This window comes from Clupea harengus, chromosome 23 (assembly GCF_900700415.2).
Source record: "Clupea harengus chromosome 23, Ch_v2.0.2, whole genome shotgun sequence".
Classification (NCBI taxonomy): domain Eukaryota; kingdom Metazoa; phylum Chordata; class Actinopteri; order Clupeiformes; family Clupeidae; genus Clupea; species Clupea harengus.
Genome location: NC_045174.1, coordinates 5673311 through 5696306, shown reverse-complemented (window position 1 = coordinate 5696306; position 22996 = coordinate 5673311). Strand labels below are relative to the sequence as shown.

General features: G+C 46.2%; 1 protein-coding gene across 4 annotated transcripts in view; it reads left to right on the top strand.

Annotated features, from left to right (window-relative positions):
• Nucleotides 1-22996, top strand: part of dock1 (dedicator of cytokinesis 1) — a 202891-nt gene that overhangs the window by 118185 nt on the left and 61710 nt on the right. For all 4 annotated transcript variants that reach the window (XM_031560555.2, XM_012831059.3, XM_031560554.2 and 1 more), the window contains 2 exons: nt 13998-14099; nt 15691-15785. In XM_031560555.2, coding sequence (XP_031416415.1) covers nt 13998-14099; nt 15691-15785 — 197 coding nt within the window. The remainder of the gene's footprint in view (nt 1-13997; nt 14100-15690; nt 15786-22996) is intronic.

Genomic DNA, 22996 nt, shown 5'->3' with positions numbered 1-22996 from the left:
GAGGGAGGGTGGGAGGCAGGCAGGCAGGCAGGCAGGCAGGCAGGCAGGCAGAGGGAGAGGGAGAGAGAGAGAGAGAGGGAGGGAGGGAAGGAAGGAGGGAGGGGGATGTTTGTCGGGAAAGTCCAGTGCTCATATTGACTACAGCTGGCGTGCCGGTACACTAGAAGATCTCCTTATCTCATCTCACACAGCTATAGCACACGCACGCGCACGCACGCACGCGCACACACACACACACACACACACACACACACACACACACACACCAGCCAACTATCCAGCTACCCACACAGAAATCCACAAAGGAACAGCCTTGATTTTAATGAGATGCCTTCTCATCATTCAGTCTTTTTTTTCCTGTCTCTCTTTTTTTGTCTCCCTCTCTCTCTCTCCCTCTCCCTCTCCCTCTACCCCTCTTCCTCTCCCTCTCTCTCTCTCTCTCTCTCTCTCTCTCTCTCTCTCTCTCTCTCTCTCTCTCTCTCTTCTCTATCCTCTCCCCTTTGGTTGATAGAGTGATTGGGTCTCCTCTATTATTCTCAAGCTCCAGATGTCAGACAGAAGTGTGTTCTGTCCTGTTGGCTGATGAGTCTCTTTGGAACAGATATCTCTGCGCCCTTGTTGTTGTGAAGGAGGTGTGTGTGTGTGTGTGTGTGTGTGTGTGTGTGTGTGTGTGTGTGTGTGTGTGTGTGTGTGTGTGTGATTGTGTGTGATAAGCTCTTAAGCAGTGTTTAGTTGGTTGTGGAGGTGTTTTCTCTCTTCTCTCTTTTGTTTGGGTGGCACACATGACAAAGGCTTCATTTCAGCACAGCCCAGTGGGAGGTTACTATTTGACTTGATTGCACATAAAGACACATTTAATAGGGGTGTTTTATTATCAGTACACTCATTTATAACCAGCTCACAAGGAGAGGGCTTCAGTCTGGCGTTAGAAAGGGGAAGACCAAGGTCTTTTTCATGGTGTCCAGGGTGCAGTCATGCACACTTCAATTAGTTTATTTGGTTGCTTTCATCAATCATTTATTTGTTCATTTTCTGTTAGATACTTTGAGGCTGTATTGGATGCAAATAATATTTGTTTTGTGCCTCGGGTGTGTGTGTGTGTGTGTGTGTGCGTGTGTGTGTGCGCGTGCGTGCGTACGTGCGTGCGTGTGTACGTGTGTACGTGTGTGTGTGTGTGTGCGCCTATAGCTTAGTGAAAATGAGAACTTGGTCACTTCTGTTCTTTTATCTGTGAATGTGACTTCTATGTCGTAGCTCCCTGAGCATGAAGTGATTTATTATTTTATTTTTTTACATGAGCAAATTGATAGTCATCACACACACTCACTTAAAGGTAGTCCTTGATTCTGGTGAAAGTTTTTCGACATTGGCTGTTGAGTTTAAATCAAAAACACCCCTCCCTCCAGGGCTCCTAAAGTATGGCTCAGTCACTTTGACAAAAAGTAGATTGGATTATAGTTTAGAACTCCACCTTTAAATGCATTCACCCAGATGCCTAACACAAACACTCTTAGTACCTTTGAGGCCAATTCTCTCTGTCTGGGTGTTTGGAGCAGATGCATTCCTCACATTCTGGAAAAGCCATTTCTCCACTGAAGCCTGTGCCCTGGAGCAAGCTGGGGAACGCCTGTAGTCACATCTGTCTGTCTGTCTGTCTGTCTGTCTGTCTCTCTCTCTGTCTCTATCTCTCTGTCTGTCTGTGTCTCTCTCTCTGTCTGTCTGTCTGTCTGTCTCTCTCTCTCTCTCCCTCCCTCCCTCCCTCTCCCCCCTCTCACAGGTGCATGAATCCTATTCATCTCGTTTTCCTCTCTCCCTCTGTCTTATGTCTGTCTCTCTTGTGTGGTGTGAATTAGGGTGTCCTGTTATAGTTGCTTGTCGTTAGTTTGTGTCCCCCTTCTTCACTGGTAACACACTAAGACCCCACCACCCCCCCACCCCCCCTCCACCACACACACACACACACACACACACACACACACACACACACACACACACACACACACACACACACACACACACACACACACACACAGAGACTGCTGGTGCGATCAGAGGTGTTGATTCCTGGCCTCTCCATGCTGTCATGCTGGGTTTTTTATAGCCTGGTTCACAGAAAGTGTCAACATGTCCGCCTGCTGCACCCCTCAATGCTTGTGTCGCCCGCCGCTCCTCCAGCAGCCATTCAGATGACCTCCTGCCCTCTCTCCCTCCATCTCTGCCTCTCTCATTTACTCTCCGTTCTCTCTCTCTCTCTCTCTCTCTCTCCCTCTCTCATTTACTCTCCGTTCTCTCTCTCTCTCTCTCCATCTCTGCCTCTCTCATTTACTCTCCTCTCTCTCTCTCTCCCTGTCATTCTTTCCCTGCCACTGTCTCTCTCTCTCTCTCAGTTCAATTTCAATTCAAAGTTGCTTCATTAGCAGGACTGTTTGGATAAAGAGTCATTTTTTTTGGATTCAGAGTAAATATATGGAGAGCATAAGAAACGTTTGCTTGCATACACACAGTAATGTGGATATAAAATGGATTGGAATGAAGAAAAACAGATGTGTGTGTGTGTGTGTGTGTGTGAGGGTGCGGGTGCGGGTGTGTCTCAGTGTCTGACAATAGTGTGGCAGTGAGGGACCTTGCTTGTTTGTTCCATGCCTCCTCCAGCCCTGTGGCTGGGCAGAGTGCCGGACTGCAGATTTGTAACGGGGGAAAGACAGACACCCTCCACTCTCCAGGAACTCTTCCCTGAACAGATCCACCCACACCCCCAGCCCTGCGCTGAGAGCCCTGCCCTGCCCTGCCCTGAGAGGCATGCTGCTGACTCTGCTGCCATTGATTTCATTATCTCAGATCCATGGCTCCCCCTCAGGGCTGTCCGCTGGACACTCAGCCTCATGTCCTTGGTTAGAGCCCGCTCCTCCTGTGTGTGTGTGTGTGTCCGTGTGTGTGTGTGTGTGTGTGTGTGTGTGTCATACATGGAGAAGGACATGTCTAGTGTTCCATGTTCTGTGTCCTGTGGTTCCAGAGGGCTCCCCCTGTCACCCCACCCTGCCACTGGGCCTCCAGGGAAACGATCTCCATCTGGCAAGGTGACCAGTCTGGGGACGGCCTTTTCACTCCCTCTGTCCAAAACAAATGGATGAGCACATCAACCACTTGTGCCAAACAATCTCAGACAGGCCCAGTGGCTCATAAAAGCTGTTCATTTTTTAATTATTATTTTTTATATATTATTTATTTAACAGAAAAGAACCCAGGTGATGCTTTCTGACACTGGCTACATCACAGTTTAGCTCTGTTGAGTCTCTGTGGATCACTTCCACTTGCAAGGACAGTTGAAACAGTCCGACCTGTCGGCGGTCAACACACATGTAATATTGACGCCTGAGACGGCCGAGTTGCCTTAAAGAAAAATGTTATTGACCTGGGCATTGTTTAAGCAGCATTATTAAAGAAAGTCCTGTTTACTGCAGGCAGCGGATGGGCTGCTCTGCTCCGCTCCGCTCCGCTCAGCAGAGGGCTGGATGTCAATAGTATTGATGACAGCCCTGGAGGTGCTTGCTTTATGTGCTTGGCCTCTCTTCCCTCTGAGGAGCAGCTCTTTTCTCTTAGCTTCTAAATCAGAGTTCAGGGTCCCAGGCATGATGGAGCACCCATGGCATCCTCAGGCAGCCGTACGCCAGAGAGTCAGGATGCTTCTCAACAGAGATGGCGAAGGAACAGATGACTGGGGCGCGCGTCAGCAGTCTAGTTTTAATCTGACAGTATTTGTTTTGCTAATGCTTAGAAGTGCTGTCAGATAGATAAGGTTAGCTATGGGGCTTCTGTGTGTGCCCTTATGTTTGCATGCATGTTTTTATGTTTCCATGCATAGTGCAAATAGACATGTGCACTGGTGAGTCCTTCACTGTTCCACAGCCATTCAGACCGTTTCCTGCTGATCCTGTGTCTGTGCGTCGGCGCCACTGTGAGCAAGTCAAGTGTGAAAGACCCGTCCTTGAGCGCACGTCTGTGGGGAGTGCTGAGCCTCTGTCTCATCTCCCACAGTACTGCTATATTTACCTTTGCTGTTTAACACCAGACACACACACACACACACACACACACACACACACACACACACGTAAAAATGTAATGATTTGGTTTCTGTTCATCCCTGTGTTTGCAGCACATAATGAGTTTGCTCTAGGTGCATGCTATCGGTGAAATAGAATTGGAGGATGAAATAGCTGGTTTGGAGGACTTGCTGTAGGAGAGGTGGTTGTGCAGGGGTTCCAGGCGTGGGCTGGGCTGGGATGGGTATCGGCGTACGAGGCATACGACTGGAGAAGCTGGCCACAGGGATGCATGCGGTGGCCTGCTGGGGCTCGTGCCTGCAGTGGTCGGGGGCCTGTTGCCTTTCCTGCCTCTCTCTCTCTCTGTGCTGTGAATGTGGAGTCTGTATCTCTGTGAGTTTGTGTTTTTTTTGTCAGGCTGTGAAAGGGAATGCGCTGGGTAGAGGCTGCAGGGGTGAGAATAAGCTGTGGATATTCACACAAATAAATACTGATATGCAGTGTGTGGTCATCAAACGTCAACATATGGACAGATCATGTGATGTTGTTTCCATAAGGAAGATTGAAATGTCCCATGGTAGCATGTCCTCAGTGGTGTCCTCTCAGCTGAGAGAGACAGACAGAGACTGTAAGAGACGGAGCACATGGGCTTGAGACCCAGATGGTCTCGTCCCTGTGATTACTGATAACTCGTGTTTTTGGTCATTATTTCCATTTCTTCATCTGTTAGTTGACAGATCTTCATCTTAAAAGTCAACTCCTCAGTGTTCTGAGACCAGATGGTGTGCTTGGGTGCCTTGAGGTACCTCATCTTCTTGAACCTGCCATTTTCTAAAACCCTCATGTGTACAATCACCTCCCAATTGCCTGCTGGACTGAGTCCAACACAAAAGTATTTTTCCTCAATCCTCATCTTATATCACTCTCACATCTCACTTTATTTGAGTCCAACATTGAACATTACCCACACACACTCTTGCCGCCCATACTGTACTTCTGTCTTCTCTGGTTCTCACATCTTGTCTTTATCTCTCTCAGCCCTTTCTTTGGTATTCCTTCTCCCAATAATGCCTTATGCAAATGTACTGTCCACAGCTGTCCGGTCCACTCTCTGTGGTCTTTGCTCTGAATGAAAGTCCTTATTATTCAAATATAGCAGTTCAGAGTTTGCGTGCGTGCGTGCGTGTGTGTGTGTGTAGGTGAAGAGACTTTAGAGGGTAATAGTATTGCGCGGTCAGGGTTTTTTAGTACCTGCCCCCACCCAACCCATTATGAGAGCCAATCCTCATTGCCAGGCCCCCAAAAATATGCATCAGTCAACCACCCGAGGCCCAAACTGCTATTCACAACTTTAAATATAAGTAACGCAATGGTATCCATATCATGGAAGAGAAAGAGAAAATAAACAAAATAGCACACCAATGATCACTTAATAGTAGTTTAAGTGTAGTTTTGAATCCTCGTGGGCTAATGTGGTCAGTGGAGTCCAAAGCATGCCGTACTGAAACTGAACGACCACACTCCTTCTCTTTCTCACGCACAAAACAAAAAAATGTCTGACATCTCGTATGCAAAATATTAGCCTCCATTATCTCTGTGTAGTCTCACTAGTGGTAGGCTCCTCTTTTCAGATTGGACTCACAGTTTTCCACCCAAACACATCTTAATAGTTGAGCCCTGATCTCGATTTTGCGTTACTCGCAACCGGCTGTCGTGGGATCTTGTGGAACAGGGGCAATCCGTGTTTTTAAATCAATATATTGGTCTCCCACTCTTTCCTGCAAAACCTTTTGTATTTGACCCACTTCGACATAGCTAACTTCAGAAATTGATTCCACCGCAGGCTGAATTAATGATAGGCTAGGCACCATTTGATTTTTGAATGTATCATTATCAGAGATCAATGCTTCATTGCAGTTGAACTACATTAAACGTTATGAAAACGAGAAATGAAAGTTAGTTAAAAAAAAAAAAACGTAATAATACATTTTGAATCTGCATTTACTTTTAGAGAACAACTTGTTTGGTTATAATGTGTAAGTAACTGTCTGAAAAAGTGAAAAGTAGCCCAGTTTTAATCTACTTGACCAAAGCCTTTCCCCCCCGCCCAGTGGAGTCAAATGTCACCCAATTAGGCGGGCACCTGCCCAACCTGGCAACACTGCTCCTCTGGCTGACCAACAGCAACATATTGGTGGTGTAGGCTGACCGAAACAAAAAGATACCACCACCAGATACTATCGAAAACACAGCTGTGCATTGACCAAAACCACAATCACAAATTGACTGCTGATCGACTGCTGATAGGCTGCACTAGGCAATGGTATAATTATAAATTACAGTCTACTATAAATTATAGCCTATCAGAGGTAGAGAGATATGTGATACTGCATAGTTCATTAATGCAGATTATTGACAGTCAGGACGTGTGACAGAATTTGCACCCTCAGGTGTGCATGAGTGTGTTGGAGAGAGAGAGAGGGGTGGGGGGGTGGAAGAAAGAAAGAAAAAGGAAATTCCACTAGTTATAGCCTTGCCACGCAATTCGGTGCAAGGCTGTCTCTTCCTGTAGGTCATTTATACCTTACTCAGAATGCTGCATTGTAGCTTTTCCCCCGACCTACCCGAACCCACAATATTTCATGGTAAGCTAACCCGAACCCGCCCGCCCCATGGGTCGACCTGCAGGAACCTGCCGGTTATTGGTTGACCCACATATCACTAGAGGGTATGGATGTCTCTTCAGCTGACTGTGTCCTTAGCGACTGTCCTCTCTGCTGTTCTCCTCCCTGCTGTGCTGTCCCCCAATGTCCACTGTCCAGTGACTCTCCCCTGTCCCCTGTGTTGTACTGTCCCCTGACTCAGCAGTAGAAGCAGGAAGTCTGTCCTCGCCACAGACACGCTGGCCTCCAATATCTCCCCACTGAATCCCACCTTTGACACCTCATTGAATAGTGCATTTATATCTGGGCATGCAAATGTGTGTTTTGTGAGGTGGCACATGATCAAAGGTGCACACCGGGTTGGCAATGCAGTAGCTGGCACCCCGATTCACCTTGTGGCCACCTCCCCCCACCGTCAGAGAGAAATTGGCTCTCCACCTCTTCTTCTCCACCCTGCCTGTCAGCCAAGCCCAGCCCACCCCAGCCCAGCCAGGTCCTCCTCCGAGCTCCAGCCCAGCCCAGCCCAGCCCAGCCCAGTCCTCCTCCGAGCTCCAGCCTCACAGCAGACAGAGCCAGGGATCTGCACGAGTGTCTGGGACATGGCAGCTGGGCTTGAGCCTCTAAAGCCCAGGATTCTCCTGTTCAACTTGTGTCTGCATTCCCACAGAGCCTAGTGGAGGGGATAGACTACACCCTCACTGTGTGCCTTCGGTGATCAGGCTTGGGCTCAGAGAAATGCTTTAGCTGCTTCTTTGTTTTCTCTTTTCTTTTCTTTTTTCCTTTTTCTCCCTTTCACTCTCCTTCACAAATCTCCTTCAGCTACTTTCTCTGGAGGCTCGAGAATTGTCCCTCTTGGCCCAATTAACGGCTTAAAGCCAGGCCTTCTTTTATGGGACGGTGCTTGCCTCTCCCACATGGTTTCATAGAGAAAAGTGAGACGGATGGTCTTGCCTTTTGGGAGACAGGTCCACGAGGATTCCCCTCTCTGAAGGCCAATGTGCTTACATTTTACCCACTGCCACCTCTCTTCATATCATCAGTTCAGATTTTCTTAGAGGTCGCCTCATTTGTTGAATGCATTTTTTCATGATTGCTTTGAATTCATAAATGTAAGCTGATCGAATCAGTCATTCTTCCTTCCAAGCTATGTTCTTTTTAATGGACTGTAATTTGTCTAGGGGCCTATGCTCTAGCCCTCTTTTTAAAGGGTAACATCGTTATCAGAACTGTGTAGTGAAGGCACGACTCCTAAAATGCACAGAGGCACTTAATGTCTTGGACTTTTTACCTGATGACGTGGGTGTAAACCAGACATTCAGCTCGTTCCCTGTGCTTGTCTAGCCAGCCTGAGCTGGCAAGTATTGTCTGGGATCTTGCTTTATACAGGTTTTTTGGTGAATGAATTGTTTGCATTTGCCAGATGAGAATGTGTGGCCCTTCTTCAGTTATGAGAACACATAAAAAAAACTGCATTGAGCAACCCTTTTCAGAATGTAATTCCCCTTCATGTACCGTCAGCAGTGATTGCCTAATGCAAATCCATTTCAGACAGAGAGCCATTATTCAATTTGTCTAAATGTAAAAACCGTAAACTAAATGGGCCTGGAGCAAGAACATCAAACTACAAAAACATAGCTGCCATCTTTTTCTTCTGCAAGGCACTCAGTGGAAAGTACAAGGAAACTTTCCTTTTCACCCAGCACTGTATCTGTTACAAGAAAAATGACTTTTTTTGAAATCCTGATCAAACTGATGATGGGAGCTCCTTTCCCCCTCTTTTGTAAAATGCAGCACAGTGCAGGATCACAAAAAAGAACGTAGTCTTTATTGGAGGAGATACCACACCAAGATGCAATGATATATATGTAATAGGAGTTAATAGCTTGGGCAGATGAGTTTTTATTAATTGTGTTTTTTTTTTTCTTGGCAGTACCACTGTAGAAGAATAGCGTGAAAGTCAGCAAGGGAAACTGTTGCATATTTACCATCATTTGTTTACAGCTGGTTGTATTTCAATCAAGCATGCTTGCTTTAAGTGAAGATTGATGGTTTCACTGGAGTCATCAAGATAACTGCAAAAAAGACCTTAGGAACGAGTCGGATCCTCCCCCACCTTACTTGGATTTGATTTGATTCACCTCTTAAGAAAACAGTTACCATGGCAACGAGGAGATGAAGTGTGGAGATCAGGTCTAAGAGGACACCCTGGCATTGTTTTGCTCTCACTCCAAACCTTCTCTGCGAAAGATGGAGCAGATCAGGATGATTGGCAGTCGGTGTGCTCTAGACTGGATCGCCATCTTTTTGGACAGGGACCGACGAAGGCAATCTGACAGAACCGCAAGGGGGAAAAGGTGTACCTTAGCTTCCGTGTTCATCCTCTGCACAGCCCTCCCTCTCAGTTTGTACTGTACATGAAGAGATTATCATTTCTTCTGGGCAGTGATGTCCAGCGTTCGTGTTCCCTTCGGAAATGAAACGGAATGGAGGCGCAGGCCAAGTTCACCACCTGTATTCAATTTACTCTATAGATTTTTTCCTCCCCATTGGGAGCTTGATGGCTGAAGCGGCGGCGTTGTTCAAGAGATTTAAGAATTGTTCAAGCCTAACCCGTATTGTACCGGAGAAATCAATGCAACATTTTTGGTTCTACTTCACAGCCTCTAAATTTGAAATGATTTGGTGGGACTACAAAACATGATTTAGCTTTCATGCTTTGCTACTCTGCTAACAATGGCACATTCCCCATCTTGACGGAGGTGTTTGAATATTGCATAGGAATGTCCCTGTGGTGTAATTTAATTGAATGATTTTGGAAGGAAACGAGTCTAAGATTAATCACATTCTATGAAGCTTGTATTCATCTACAAAGATTTGTCATTACTCTGTGAAAATATGAAGGGCATCATAGACAAGGACTTTAACATACTTAAAGATACATTTGCCTATACAAGCATTTGAAGAGTTTTTTTTCTCCCATTTTGAGCATTAGTCTACTGAACTAGATGAGTAAGAGATCACAGAGTTCAGTATAGAACTTAAGTCCAAAGTGACCTCTGTTCATGGAAAGACACATTTCTGTCCGGCTGTGCAGTAGTTTGGAGTTTTCCAGGACTTTGGAGGATAGTGTATTATTCATTCTTCAGTGGAGGCCTATAGAGGCAGGGCTCCTCAGTGCCAGGTGAGGTGCAGCTGAACCTGCACAGATTGGATCTCTCCTAGGGGTAAGTCCTCTCCCCGGCTCCCTGCTCCTACTGCAATTGGAAGCTGGAGTGGAGTTGTGCTCCTGCCCTGCTGAAGGCACGTATCCTGACTCTGAGCAGTGCGGCATCTGCCAGCCGCCAACCAGGACGTCCGCTCCCTCCCTCGGATCCGTCAAATTAGTGGCCAGATGAAGAAAGATGAGCTCGTCATCCTCAGACAAATCCCTTAACTAACACAGTCATGGGATGTGCATCTGCGATTAGGCACCCTTACACCTCCTCTCCTGGGAACAGGCTGATGTGTGTTACAAATTCAAAGTCAAACCAGCTCCTCCGACTGCTTCACTCCCTCCCATCTCTCTCTCTCTCTCTCTCTCATTCTCCATATCACTGTGCGATGCTGGCCTCTCTTGGTTCACGCCTTCTCTATCCCCCTTTTCCCTCCCTCTCTGACTTTTTATGTCCCTTTCTTTATCTCCACAGCAATCAGGTAATTGGCCCTTTTGTTCATCATTTAGAGCGAGTAGGGGGATGCTCGAGCTAAGCAGCTGTGCAGGTTATCCCAGCCTTTCTAATCAAGCCCAGCCTAATTGGTGTAAATTGGGTTTGCTTCACAAGCGTGGGCTAGAGCTAACACATCATCCCATGTGAATCCCCACTGATGCCGCTGTACGCTCGTGTGTGTGTGTGTGTGTGTGTGTGTGTGTGTGTGTGTGTGTGTGTGTGTGTGTGTGTGTGTGTGTGTGTGTGTGTGTGTGTGTGTGTGTGTGTCTTACAGTTCCAGTCTCTCTGCTCATTTGATGGTCTGAGTGGAGAAACACAATGATATACTGAGGCTTCATGAATAATAGATGGTGAACAGCAGCGTTTGAGGCATTGGCACACTGGACACTCTGCTTAACTGTACTTTCTGGATGATTTGCCTCCGCGTGTTTCATCCCCAGTGTCAAACCCAGCGTCTCTCCCATCACGGGAGCCTCTAGAGATGATCAGATGTCTGCACCACACCTTAGGATGCACCTGCGCCCAATCTGCCTGCCTGTGTTTCTCGGGAGATTCTAATTTCCAGTAAAATACTCTTTGTTTGTCTGTGACTCCGTCGCAAATGTGCATGCCTGGTTTTCCTTTGACGTGGTGGCGTCCTGTCAGTTGTTTCATTATGAATGGCAGGGGGAAACAGTGTTGCTCTGAAGTCGTCAAATATTTGACAAGGGGGGAAATTTTACCTCACCTCACCTGCCTTCGGTGGATTAAATATTGAGAAATGCAGCCGCGCTGGAAGCAAAGAGTACACTCACACACACACACAGACACACGCACACACGCACACACGCACACACGCACACACGCACACACGCACACGCACACATGTATGCAGGAAGGGGGAAATCAAGAGCAGGCAACACTAATATGCTCAGTGTTGTAGCACAGCCCAGCTCAGCTATGTAGGTCAGGTCTAATTACCGCTGCAGGAGAGATTTTCAAATGAAACAAAAAATCAGAAATGGGAACAACCATGAAAAGGCTAATAGCTGAGTCATAGTTTCATTATGCAAGCTGAACAATTGAAGCTGTTAGCTCTCTATGTGACAGCCTCTTCTCTCACCGCTGAATGCCCAGAATGAGGGCTGCTGTCATCCATTTGACAGTCTCGTCATGGCATCAGCCCATTGGTTATCTGAGAACTCTGAGGAGGAAATGATAGTATTAACAAAGATTTTCTATCAGGCAGGCCGAACAAGACAAAAGCCATCTGTCCCCAACAAGTCGTTTTGGCTTTGTCATCTGCCCCGGTGGCGGCATGGCTGGCATTCTCATCTGGAGCGTAATCCCAGGATGGCGCAGCTTCAAAGCGCTCACCCAGGCTGCTGAGTCACCGCATGCACCCAAACACCATTTGAACGTGCATATGTGTGGCTTCAGCACGGAAATCTAGGCCTGGGATGCTTATTTTTTGATGTGTGAAAAATGTAGCAGACATATAGCATCAGTCAAGAACGTTCCAGTCAGCCCTGCCCATGTGAGAGTCACTGGTGATTATGTAGGCTGTCCTCGCCAACATCCCATCAACCTAAAGTATGTTGTTCATAGCCTCAGCCATCTAGTCAAAGTTGCAGCTGGGCTGTGCTGCAGCAGGTTTCATGTCTTTGATTTATGTTCTTTCTTAAATGTTCCTAATGAACTTTTATGTGTTTCTGGTGGCTGTTGTGGTTTATGGAAGTGTATTCCCATGCATGACATTAATGTGTTCCTGTGTTCCGTTACGTTAACCTGACGAAGTGTGTCAATATGCTCGCATCAAAGTTGTTATCTTCAATGAAAGTCTGAAGTCAGGATTCATCATCTCTTTCCCTCTAATTATCACATTTATTAGTTTTATCCCTGCTTTATGTTTCCACCAGTGGTTTATTATGCCTTCCACTCCCAAGTGAATTCCTGTATTGATTGGTCCCCAGTTAATTACTTGTACCATCAACAGCCTCCAATTTTAATGACAGAAAAAACACAAATTCCATTACATTCCCACAAAGTGCTATCCTGCATGTTAATTGGACTTACGGCAGCTTTGTGTATGAGGCACAGGCTCATGGTTATGAAACTTCCAGTTAAATGTTCATTTGCTCATGTAGAGTCTTGCATCCTGTAGTCGCTCTGTTTTGTGGCTCACTGGAAGTCAGGATAGGAGACTTATTTGATTGGTCCACCACAATGTCCATGGGGTTCCCCTCTTAATCATGTGACACACACCCCCGCCCCCCTGCCCCCCGCCCTCTCCAGTCTGGGGCTAGAGTTTGTGAAAGTAGTTTTTCACCTGCGCTGGAATATGTGCAAAAACATATTCTGAACCACTGTGATGAACTGTTTCGGCCACTTGAGGTGATTCCCTTAGGTATGCTACAGGCATAAAAGCTCTCAATGGTTCCATTCATATGAACAAATATATGGCCCTTTAACATGTATGACCTTGTCATTGTAGTATAAGAGGGTGTCAATGGGAGTGCTGATGGCCTTGAAACATCCACACAAAGCCTTTCAATTCCTCGTCAGAAAAAATATCTTTTGGACATTTGTTTATTTTTACAGAAATCACCACACTATTTGCAATATACACTATATACCTACACATACACATTTTGACACAAGGTACACTTCATAACTGTTCAAACCATACTGTGAATAAGCACACAGTCAATGGCATATGAGTTCACACTAGCATTGGAGAAGACAACTATTTTACAGAAATCGCCATACTATTTGCGGTATAAACTATATACCTACACATGCAAATGTACATTTTGACGCAAAATGCACTCCATAAATGTCCACACACATTATACAGTATGAGTAAGCATACAGTATATGAGTAGGCATACAGCAAATACCCCAAGAACTCACACTAGCACACACAGCAAATAACACAAATATTCATGACAACTCATCTCCTTTGAGTTCTACTTGGACCTGAGTGGTGGTTTTGTTTACAGTGGACTTTCCCCTGTGTGGTCTATCTCCTCCCTTAAAGCCACAGGTAATGATGAATTATTTAGCATGTGAATAGAAGAGCTAATGAAGGGCTGGGTGTTTTACCAGTCCTACTGGTACTGAGGCGAGAGATTCAAACAGTCCTTTTATTTGTCAGTGTATTAATCGAAAGGAACAGCTTTTAAGGTTTATGGCAACAATATTATTGTGATGGTGTGATGATGTGGTACGAAGATTGCATTCAACATTCCAGACAAACTTTTTTTCGGCGACAATGCCGTGGACTTCAGGGGGTTAACAGAGGTTCCATGAGGGCTTATGTTTCACTGAAGCCTAAATCAGAACTGCCTCCATACATACATTCATTTATCAACATCTTTTTATCTCTGTCTATCCATCTTTCTGTCCATCTATCAGTTCATTTTCCTACCCTTTCATCCATTTCTTTATCCCAAATCTTTTTTAATAAAATGTTTCTTCCATCCCGACCCTCTCATCTTTCATTTCTCTGTCAGCCTCTCAAGACCTCAGACTAAATAGTGTGGAAACAAATACAATCGGCTGTCCAGGATGCTAAGCCTTCTTTCTTCTATGTGTGTTCACAGGGCAGTTTCGTCGCCAGCATGACGGCCACTCTGCGTCAGATGGAAGATTACCACTATTCTCATCTCATCAATACCTTTGGCAAAATGAGGACGGATGTAGTGGTGAGTTATACTCTTGCATGCTCTCGAACCATTTGTTTGACAAAACAGGGAAATACTGTACGTAAACTGAAATGTTATTAGGAATGTCTATCTGATCTTATGCCGGAGTATTAAACTACTCAGATGCAGAAAAGTGCACTGTTCTAATTTGATACACACAATTAAGTCTCAGGCCCACCTGTTGCGTAGCCTCTTTTCAGAACAAAACTCTGTGTATTTCAAGAAATTAAGTCATCGAATGACTAGGATTCAATGCACTCCTCTGTCTCCCTGCTGTCATCTTTAATCTGCCCTGATATCGGAGGCTCCTCATCATCGGGACAAAGTGTGGCGCAGGGAACAGACACCGCTTACCCCTCCCTGCGGTGAGACGTCTCCCAAACACCAGCCGTCTGATTGATGTGCCAGCCGGCCAGCTTAGAAAAATTCGGGCCTTGGAGCCATTTCTTTCCCTCTGCTTTTGGTATTCTGTGGATGGTTTGCATAATCTCCATCTCGGGGGTTTCACCCTTTCATTCCTTTAGTCCCTGTGAGGGCCCCATGCAGGCCCACGCAGGCCCCTCCAGACTATGACTCTGACTATGAATGGTAGATAGGCGTCTGAGATGGCCAGAGGAAAATTCTTACATATTCAAATAATAGTAAAAGAAACCATATAGCTTTTGAAAACTGTCTGATCTCTCGATCTGATTTCACTAATATAACTTTTGTACAATGTAAACAACACACACTGTGTGCCTCACATAGGAAAATTCAATGTAGATAAGGTGCTCCTTTGCTGTACCTTCTCAAAACAGTTGAAAGCCTGTTACTTTCTTGGGACATTTCACTAACGTTTGAGTCTTGCCATGGCCATAAATATATAAAGGCCCTGGCATTGGTACACGTGCCAGTCTCTCTCCTCTGCTGAAGACCCGTCTTTGATTTGTCCTCCTGGGACGGCTCATGGCAGCCTTCCAGCATTTGTCAGTGGTTCAAGCGAATTTGGGGTTGTTTGCTGTCACCCCCCCCCCCCCCCCCCCCCTTTAACACTCCGTCTGGATGATATGATGATACACACTCTCACAGCATAAACACAAGCTCACTTAGCTTCAGTTCCCTTTGGCCTGTAACAATTTGTGTGTTTCACATTCAAAGTTCTCCTGAGGAGCTCCAGGACTTCTGCTAAAGCAAATTGTAATGAGGGGGCCAACAGATGGAACTCTCAGTGACGTCCGTACAACAACCTCTCTATCTGGCCTCACTACCTCATTTCAGATCTTAATCTGAGATGTAGAAAATGTGGAAAGCCATTAGGAGTTTTTCCCTCCGCTGCCAGAGAGGTTGCAGACAGACTCTCAGACGAGCTGAGGCTGGCATCCTTACAGGACCTCGTGCTCACTTCACTTGACGGCATCCCACAATGCAGTGTAAAAAAAAAGTATGAGTCTTTCACCTTGACCCGGGAGAAATCTAATCTAAGAGCCGCTTCCTCCTGCGGCGGTGGGACGCATGCTCTTCTGGGTTCATTCCGGATTGTTCCTATCTCCCTTGGGCGCTGAATAACAGTCTTCATTCCAAATGTTCTTTCTCTCTCTCTCTTCTCTTTTAGGATTTCCTAATGGAAACATTTATCATGTTCAAGGATCTCATTGGCAAGAATGTCTACCCTGCCGACTGGGTGATAATGAACATGATGCAGAATAAGTAAGTACAGCCCTCACTGCTGCTGCTGCTCTTCTCTGGTCCTCGCTCTTCTCTGCTCCCCACTATCTGTCTACCCCTCTCTCTCTCTCTCTCTCTCTCTCTCTCTCTCTCTCTCTCTCTCTCTCTCTGGTCCCCACTATCTGTCTACCCCTCTCTCTCTCTTCTCTGCTCTCCACTATCTGTCTACCCCTCTCTCTCTCTTCTCTGCTCCCCACTATCTGTCTCCCCCTCTCTCTCTCTCTCTCTGGTCCCCACTATCTGTCTACCCCTCTCTCTCTCTTCTCTGCTCCCCACTATCTGTCTACCCCTCTCTCTCTCTTCTCTGCTCCCCACTATCTGTCTCCCCCTCTCTCTCTCTTCTCTGCTCCCCACTATCTGTCTACCCCTCTCTCTCTCTCCTTCTGCCTCTATCACTGTGTCCCATTGCCCCTGCCTGTTTCTCTCTCTGCCTATATGTTTCCCCCTTCTCCATGTCCCTCTCTTGTACTCTCCCCCACCCTCTTTCTCTCTCTTCCCTCTCTCTCTCTCTTCCCTCTCTGTCTCTCTTCCCCTCTTTCTCTCTCTCTTCCTCTCTCTCTCTCTCTCTCTCTCTCTCTCTTCCCCTCTCTGTCTCTCTTCCCTCTCTCTATCTCTTCCCCTCTCTGTCTCTCTTCCCCTCTCTCTCTCTCTCTTTCTCTCTCTCTCTCTCTCTCTCTCTCTGCTTCTGTATTTCCAAGCTGCTTTTCATCTCCCCTCCACTGTTGTTGCTTAGGAACGGCAGTGAGAAGTGGGCAAGGACGTTTTTCTAATGTTTTTCTCTCAAATGCAAATAGCAGTCGTCGACGGCCTCTGCCACAGCATAGTGAGATGAGACGGATACTGCCACAAACATTGGCATGAATTATAAATACCTCGCTTGCTAATCTCACACATTTTTTTGCTGATGTTTTTTTTCGTCTTCTCCCTCCACTGCTTGTGTTGAGCTACTTTGTTGTTTATGTTTTGTTTTATTAATGCACCCCCTCGTCAACTTGCTTCTATATGCGTGCTGGTACATCAGTAGCAGCTAAAAGAAGTACATGTTGTTGCACTCCCAAAACAAAGGCGGTGTTTTTGCTTTGTATTCTCCCTGTGTTGTGCTCATCTCTCAGTCATTAAAGGTGGAAGCCGAGCGACACTTCTGTGCAACTTCTCACCTCTCCCTGTTGTCACGACTCAGGAACCCCAATTGGACAAACTTGTAATGATGAGCTGAATACATGCTAACACTCTGAGGTCTGTGGTTGAGCTCTGAGCTTGCAAAATGACAAAAATAAAACAGGCCAAGAAAGTGTGTCATTGCATCTCTTAGTGTTGATTAGATAAGACCACTAATTCTCACATATTTTCTGGATCACTGAGTCCCAGCCCAAGAGAATTGTCCATTCACAGTCCAGCTATGCTGTATCTGTACTTGATAGTACGTTGAGTGTTTGTCTATGTAAAGTCGTTTATTTCTTTGATAAATTAGACTTTGGCCAGTGACTATCAAAGCCTCCCTCTGTTTTCTCTTTCTCCTCTATCCCTTTCTCCCTCCCTCCGTCACCCTATGTGCCTGGCGTCGTCATCATAGAAGGGTATGTCCTGATAGAAATTGCCTTGCCGCTTGTTACCGTTTCCTCCTGCTCAGTGCCAGCGTGGTCTGATAGTGTGATTACTGCAAGTGAGGCTGAGGCTGAGGCCGCTGAGCCTCGTATTGGGATTCATGTGGCCATCCAGCAAGTGCTGTCAGACACCTGTGTCCTCATGCAAACGAGGCGTCAGCGCCGCTACTGCCCTACAGGTGTGAGATAGGCACCTGCTCTGCTGCAGTCGCCACTGCTTGTGTGTGTGTGCGCGTGTGTGTTCCTAGCTTATTCGTGACTATTCATGCTTGCGTGAGCATGAAGACAATCAACGCATAGCCAAGAGAGGAAAGATGATGAAACAAACACACACACACACACACGCACACGCACACACACACATATATTCAAGCCACATTCATGTAAGTATAGAACAAAATTGAAATCTCGCATGCTTTTTCTGTCCTCATGAAACGACACACTCTCACTCTGTTGATCATGTAGTCGTATAGTATCATAGTGTGCCATTATTTGTATGCTGTGTTTCAATGAAATGGAGCCTGTCTGCACTGATGACATTTCCTCAGTCCATTACATCTCACTGCTTGGTTGCCAGGCATAGTGAGATGTGGCGAGGCCTTGATTGCTCGCTCAGTTGACATGCAGGACCGCCAAACACCAATCTGTTCTGCATAACTGTCATTTTCAGCACTTTTAACAAACGCTTTACTCTGACAAATGTTTTGAGCCTGTTGGGTTGGCCTGGTGTTTTTTTTTTGTGTGGTTTGTGCAGGGAGGCATGTTTGCATGCGTGACAGTGACATTGTGTGTGTGTGTGTGTGTGTGTGTGTGTGTGTGTGTGTGTGTGTGTGTGTGTGTGTGAGCGTGTGCGTGTGTGTGTGTTTGTGTGTGTGAGCGTGTGACATGTCCATTCGTCCTTGCTGTGTAGCGGTGAACGTGAGGTTCATGGGTAATAGCAGAACAGAGGATACTGAGGAGGTCTGCCAGTGTGCTGCCTGTGTGTCTGGGCCTACTGATACTGCATGGAGCAGGGTGCTGAGAAAACTGATTGATTTGAGATTCTGCTCAGTGGACAGTGGACCTACTGCCATGAAGGTATCACAAGTCCCCCACTCTCTCTCTTTCTGGCTGTCTCTCTGCCTCTCTCTCTTTCTCTCTCTCTCAAACCCTCCCTCTCTCAGCTTTGTTTATTTTTTAGACCATTTCTAAACTGCTGCGGGCAACTTCCTCAGAACTTTGTGCCTTTGATGTTGAAATCGGAGGGGGTGTCAGAATTCGCGTGACAAGATATATCAGATTTCAGTCTTGTCATCGGTATCATTTTCAGTTCACATGAATCCAGAGACCTTGCCAGCCTACTCCTAATCTGCCTGTGTGAGTAATGCTTTATGGAGGCTCTCTCAGAGAGGTGAAAATGAACTTGAAAACAGAACAGCGGCCAGGCCTTCTAGCAAGTTCCCTCCAGCCCGATCCCTCCAATGGCTGTTGTCGTGTTGGCGTATTTTGGACTTCCGCTCTGGCTCTGTTTAGTGCTCGGCGACTGGCATTTCAGCCACACGCGTCCCCGTCTGCAGCCGTGGCAGAAGTGTGGGCGGCCAGCACCACCCACGGGCACCTCTGAGGGCACTCTTTCATTCCGCCACGCCACGGCCTTCTTCAATACTCGGCTAATGAGGCTATCCTTTGCAGCTCGCTCTCTCTTGCTATCTCACTCCCTCTCCCCATTCTTGCATTCTCTAATTGCCCATGGGAGAGCTGGACAGCCGTGTGGAACGGGCCACTGTGCCCGGGTGAGGTGCTTTGAGTGAGCAGCCACTAAAAGCAGGGGTGGGAAACATGTCGGAGACAGCAGCAGGGCTAATGAAGGAAGCCCCCCACCCCCCACCCCCACTGCTCACGCTTCTGCTGCCCACCCACACACAACACCAGTTGGTTTACAGCCACGGAAACACTGAAAGATGCCGGACTAATGCCATGTTGAGGCCATTATATGTTTGCTGGGTGACTTCCACATACTGGATGTGCAAGGAGCCAAACAAACAAATGACTTGGGGACTCGGCGCAGGATGTGACTCCACTCTCCTTGCACAGGTTCTCTGCCTCGGTTAGATAATGCAGTGACTAATGCTATGCTTTCAGCTAAGAGGGTGAGGTGATCCACTATTGTTTGCATCCATCGTACTTCTTTACAGGGCAATCTTCTTTTAAAAGTTAGTCTTTAAGATTTGAACAAAGGCACCTTGCTAGTGAAGTTTGCTTGGCCAGCATTGCCTCCAATTCTCATAAAAGCTCGTAAACCAGAGAGGGTGGCTCGCCTGGGAGTTGAGTACTTTACTCTCAGCATTTCCCTTGCACCTTATGAAACTTTAATGCCTCTCCATCCCCAAGTTTTCAAAGGTACCCAGAAGAGCTAAGCTTGTGTGTTGCAGGTGTGCCCTTTGGCCCTCTCTGTATTCTCTCCGTTATTGAGGTTAAAGTGACCTTTGGAGAAGTAGGTCTCTGGTTTGGGGATGTAGCGCTGACTTCATTTGCACAGCGTGACATTTGTTTCACGGGGGCCGCTATTGTTTCTCGGCCCCTGTGGCTCCAGCCAGCGCTAGTCTTGAAACAACAGATGGGGGATGTTTGGGGGAATGTTTGTGTGCTGCACCAGACTCATGCCCTAGCTCTGGTCCAGCCCGCATGCACTTGTGCTCTTGTGACTGGTAAGCACTGAAGGAATAAGAACCATGAAATGTGCTTTACTGCAGCACTCACAGGGCACTGGCCATAAAAACTTTGTGGCTGTGTGTGTGTATTTTGTGTCAAAATCCCTGCAGTAAAGCTAGCAGTAAGCTAGTGTCTCTTTTTCAAGGAACACTATAGCGAGCTGGTTGGAGAATCCACTCATTTTCTACCTCACTTGACCCCCACAGATATGAATTTTACCTGAAAGCTTTTTGTCTCTCTTCTTGTCTCTGATGCACCCCTCTGCTACTTGCCCAATTCCTCCCACCCAACCAAAATATGTCTCCTTTGATTATCACCCTGCTTTGATAAGAAATTCAATTATTGGCTGCTGTTTGAAATGTGATTAGGTATTCCAGCTCCAAACCCAGCAGGTGAGGACAATAACAGCTCCATCAGCTTCATTACGGAGCCCATCACAGGCCCCACATCCTGGGATTGGAGCGCTGCACGGCACGGCGCGGCGCGGCGACCCTGGAAGGAATAAGTGGTGTGTAATGAACACTGAGAGCGCACCAGTTGACTGCTAATTACGCCGGGAATGGCGGTGAGGAGAAGAATGGAATGGCGCCCCAAAAGAAGGTAGCTCTTTAGCTGTCGGACCCACGCGCTCCACCCCGCCACAAGCTTCTCACACACCTGTACTAGGGCCGACGCTCATGACTGATGGAGCGGGAGTATCGCAACAGACCCATGTCTCATGTTTATCAACCCATCTCCCTCTCCCTCTCTCTCTTTCTCTCTCTCTGTGTCTCTCTCTCCCTCTCCCACTCTCCCTCTCTCTCTCTCTCTCTCTCTCTCTCTCTCTCCCTCTCCCTCTCTCTTTCTCTCTCTCTCCCTCTCTCTCTCGCGCTCTCTCTCTCTCTCTCTTTCTCTGTCTCTCTGTGTACACCTGAAGAGTCTTTAGGACACTCTGCTGTAGACAAACAAACAAGAGCAGAGTCAGGAGGCGAATTGACTTTATTTCTGAAGAAGATTCGATTTTCTTGGTAAGATTAGGTCCCCCTGTGGGTGAGGAATCCTTCTTCCTTACGTAAACATCTACAGTGTGGAGATGAATGCATGGGTTGCGAATGCTTAATAGCAAGCTGTATTGCTGCATGTGTGAAATAGATCTTAATAGTAAACAAGGTTCTTGAAATACACTCTATGTGGTATTTGACGGTAGAGAGTGGCATACTGTGATTCTTAACCTTAGCCTATTTTTCTCAGTTAAATAATGATTTTATTTAATTTGTAGAAGTGATTGAATCGGAACTCCCCCATTGTCACCACATCATCCTTAGTTCTTTCTGCAGGATCACTTTGCATAAATAGTCTCCTCTCTGACAATGCCAAGGATATGTTAATTATCCCTCCTAATTATAAGCAGTTTCTTAGACGTACTGAAAGGACCTGTTTGCATTTTAGCTCATTTTAATCACATGCTTATTCAGATTCCGAGGGTAAATGACAGACTGTTCATACAGCTTAGCCTAACAAGTCCTGAACTTACTCAGGTGTTGTGATAGCATTATGAGTCCGCTGGGCAGAACTGATGCGATTGCTTCTCCTCCAGTGCCAAGATGCCTGAAAGCACCAAGATGGGCCTGACCTCTCTGCCCAGTTCTCCACCTAACTCATGTCCCCGTGTCGGACTTGCTAATGCGTCTGCCGGAGCCCATCACGCTCGTGCCTATTTGATATGTGACCACACACTCCAACCCTGACTGTTAATCTGCCAGTAACACTTGTAGAGAACAGGGGATGGCTAGTAGCATAGGGGCCATATCGGTACTATTAACAGGGATCGTACGTGGAACCCTTTTTACAGTGTGCACACATGCACACACTGATTAGTGAGACAAGTATGAAGTTGAGGGTATTCTGATTAAATTACAGTTTACTAAAGTTATGATATGCTGATATGTGTTCCTTTTGTATTTGTAATATCCACTTTGCATTACTGAGAAAACTAAAATATGGATTTTTTGCTTGCCAAACAAATTAGGGCATATAGTAATATAGCTCACTGTAATGGTACTTGTAGTGTAATGGCTTTATATACTGTGTGTGTGTGTGTGTGTGTGTGTGTGTGTGTGTATAGAAACAGCTCTTAGATAAGCCAAGCCTTTTTACGCATGGTGTGCTTGTAGAGATGCAATATAACTTCAGGTGTTTATTTCAATTAGCTAGTACAGGCCATCTGCCATATGGCCATATGCTCCCAGATGTTAGATACATGTATACTATACATGTATGTATGGTATGTTGGTATGTATGTATGTATAAAGACACTTATCCTCTGCAATGAGGAGGTTAAAAATCCTCAAGTGCACCCCTCAGTTCTTCTCTTGGTCCCCCTGCTTCCGTTAGCTCTCTGTGGGCATGAAAGAGGAAGAAGCTCCTTTGACTCAATTGTGTTGATGGCGCTTGATGTATCCTGAAGACAGAGTGCTGCTGAACACACAGCACCCACCAGCCAAATGATCTGAGCCTGTGTTCACTGACAGCTTTGGAAATGGGTTCTCTCTGTTGTTATGCCTTTCAAAAAGAGGCACTATTAGAAGAACAAGAAAATAGCATTTAATGGTGTCATAATGACACAAAAAAGCCTTTCTAATGATTAGTATGTGAAGATTTCTGGTGTGTTTTTTTTTTTTTTTCAGTAGAATTTTTGTAAGCATTTTTTCCAGTGACCTATTTTATTACATTCTATTGATCATGAAAATGTAACTCACTATAGCTGTGTTGTTGTCTTCAGCTAAGTTAAGATTTTTAGTTTTATTCTTGAAATGGTATCAGGATGAAAAGAAGGAATGATGTCCTCAGCTTCCTTGTTGCTTCCCTGTGCTGTGATTTTCACATTTTCACGGTGGGAGGACAGGGAAGAAAGTTTAG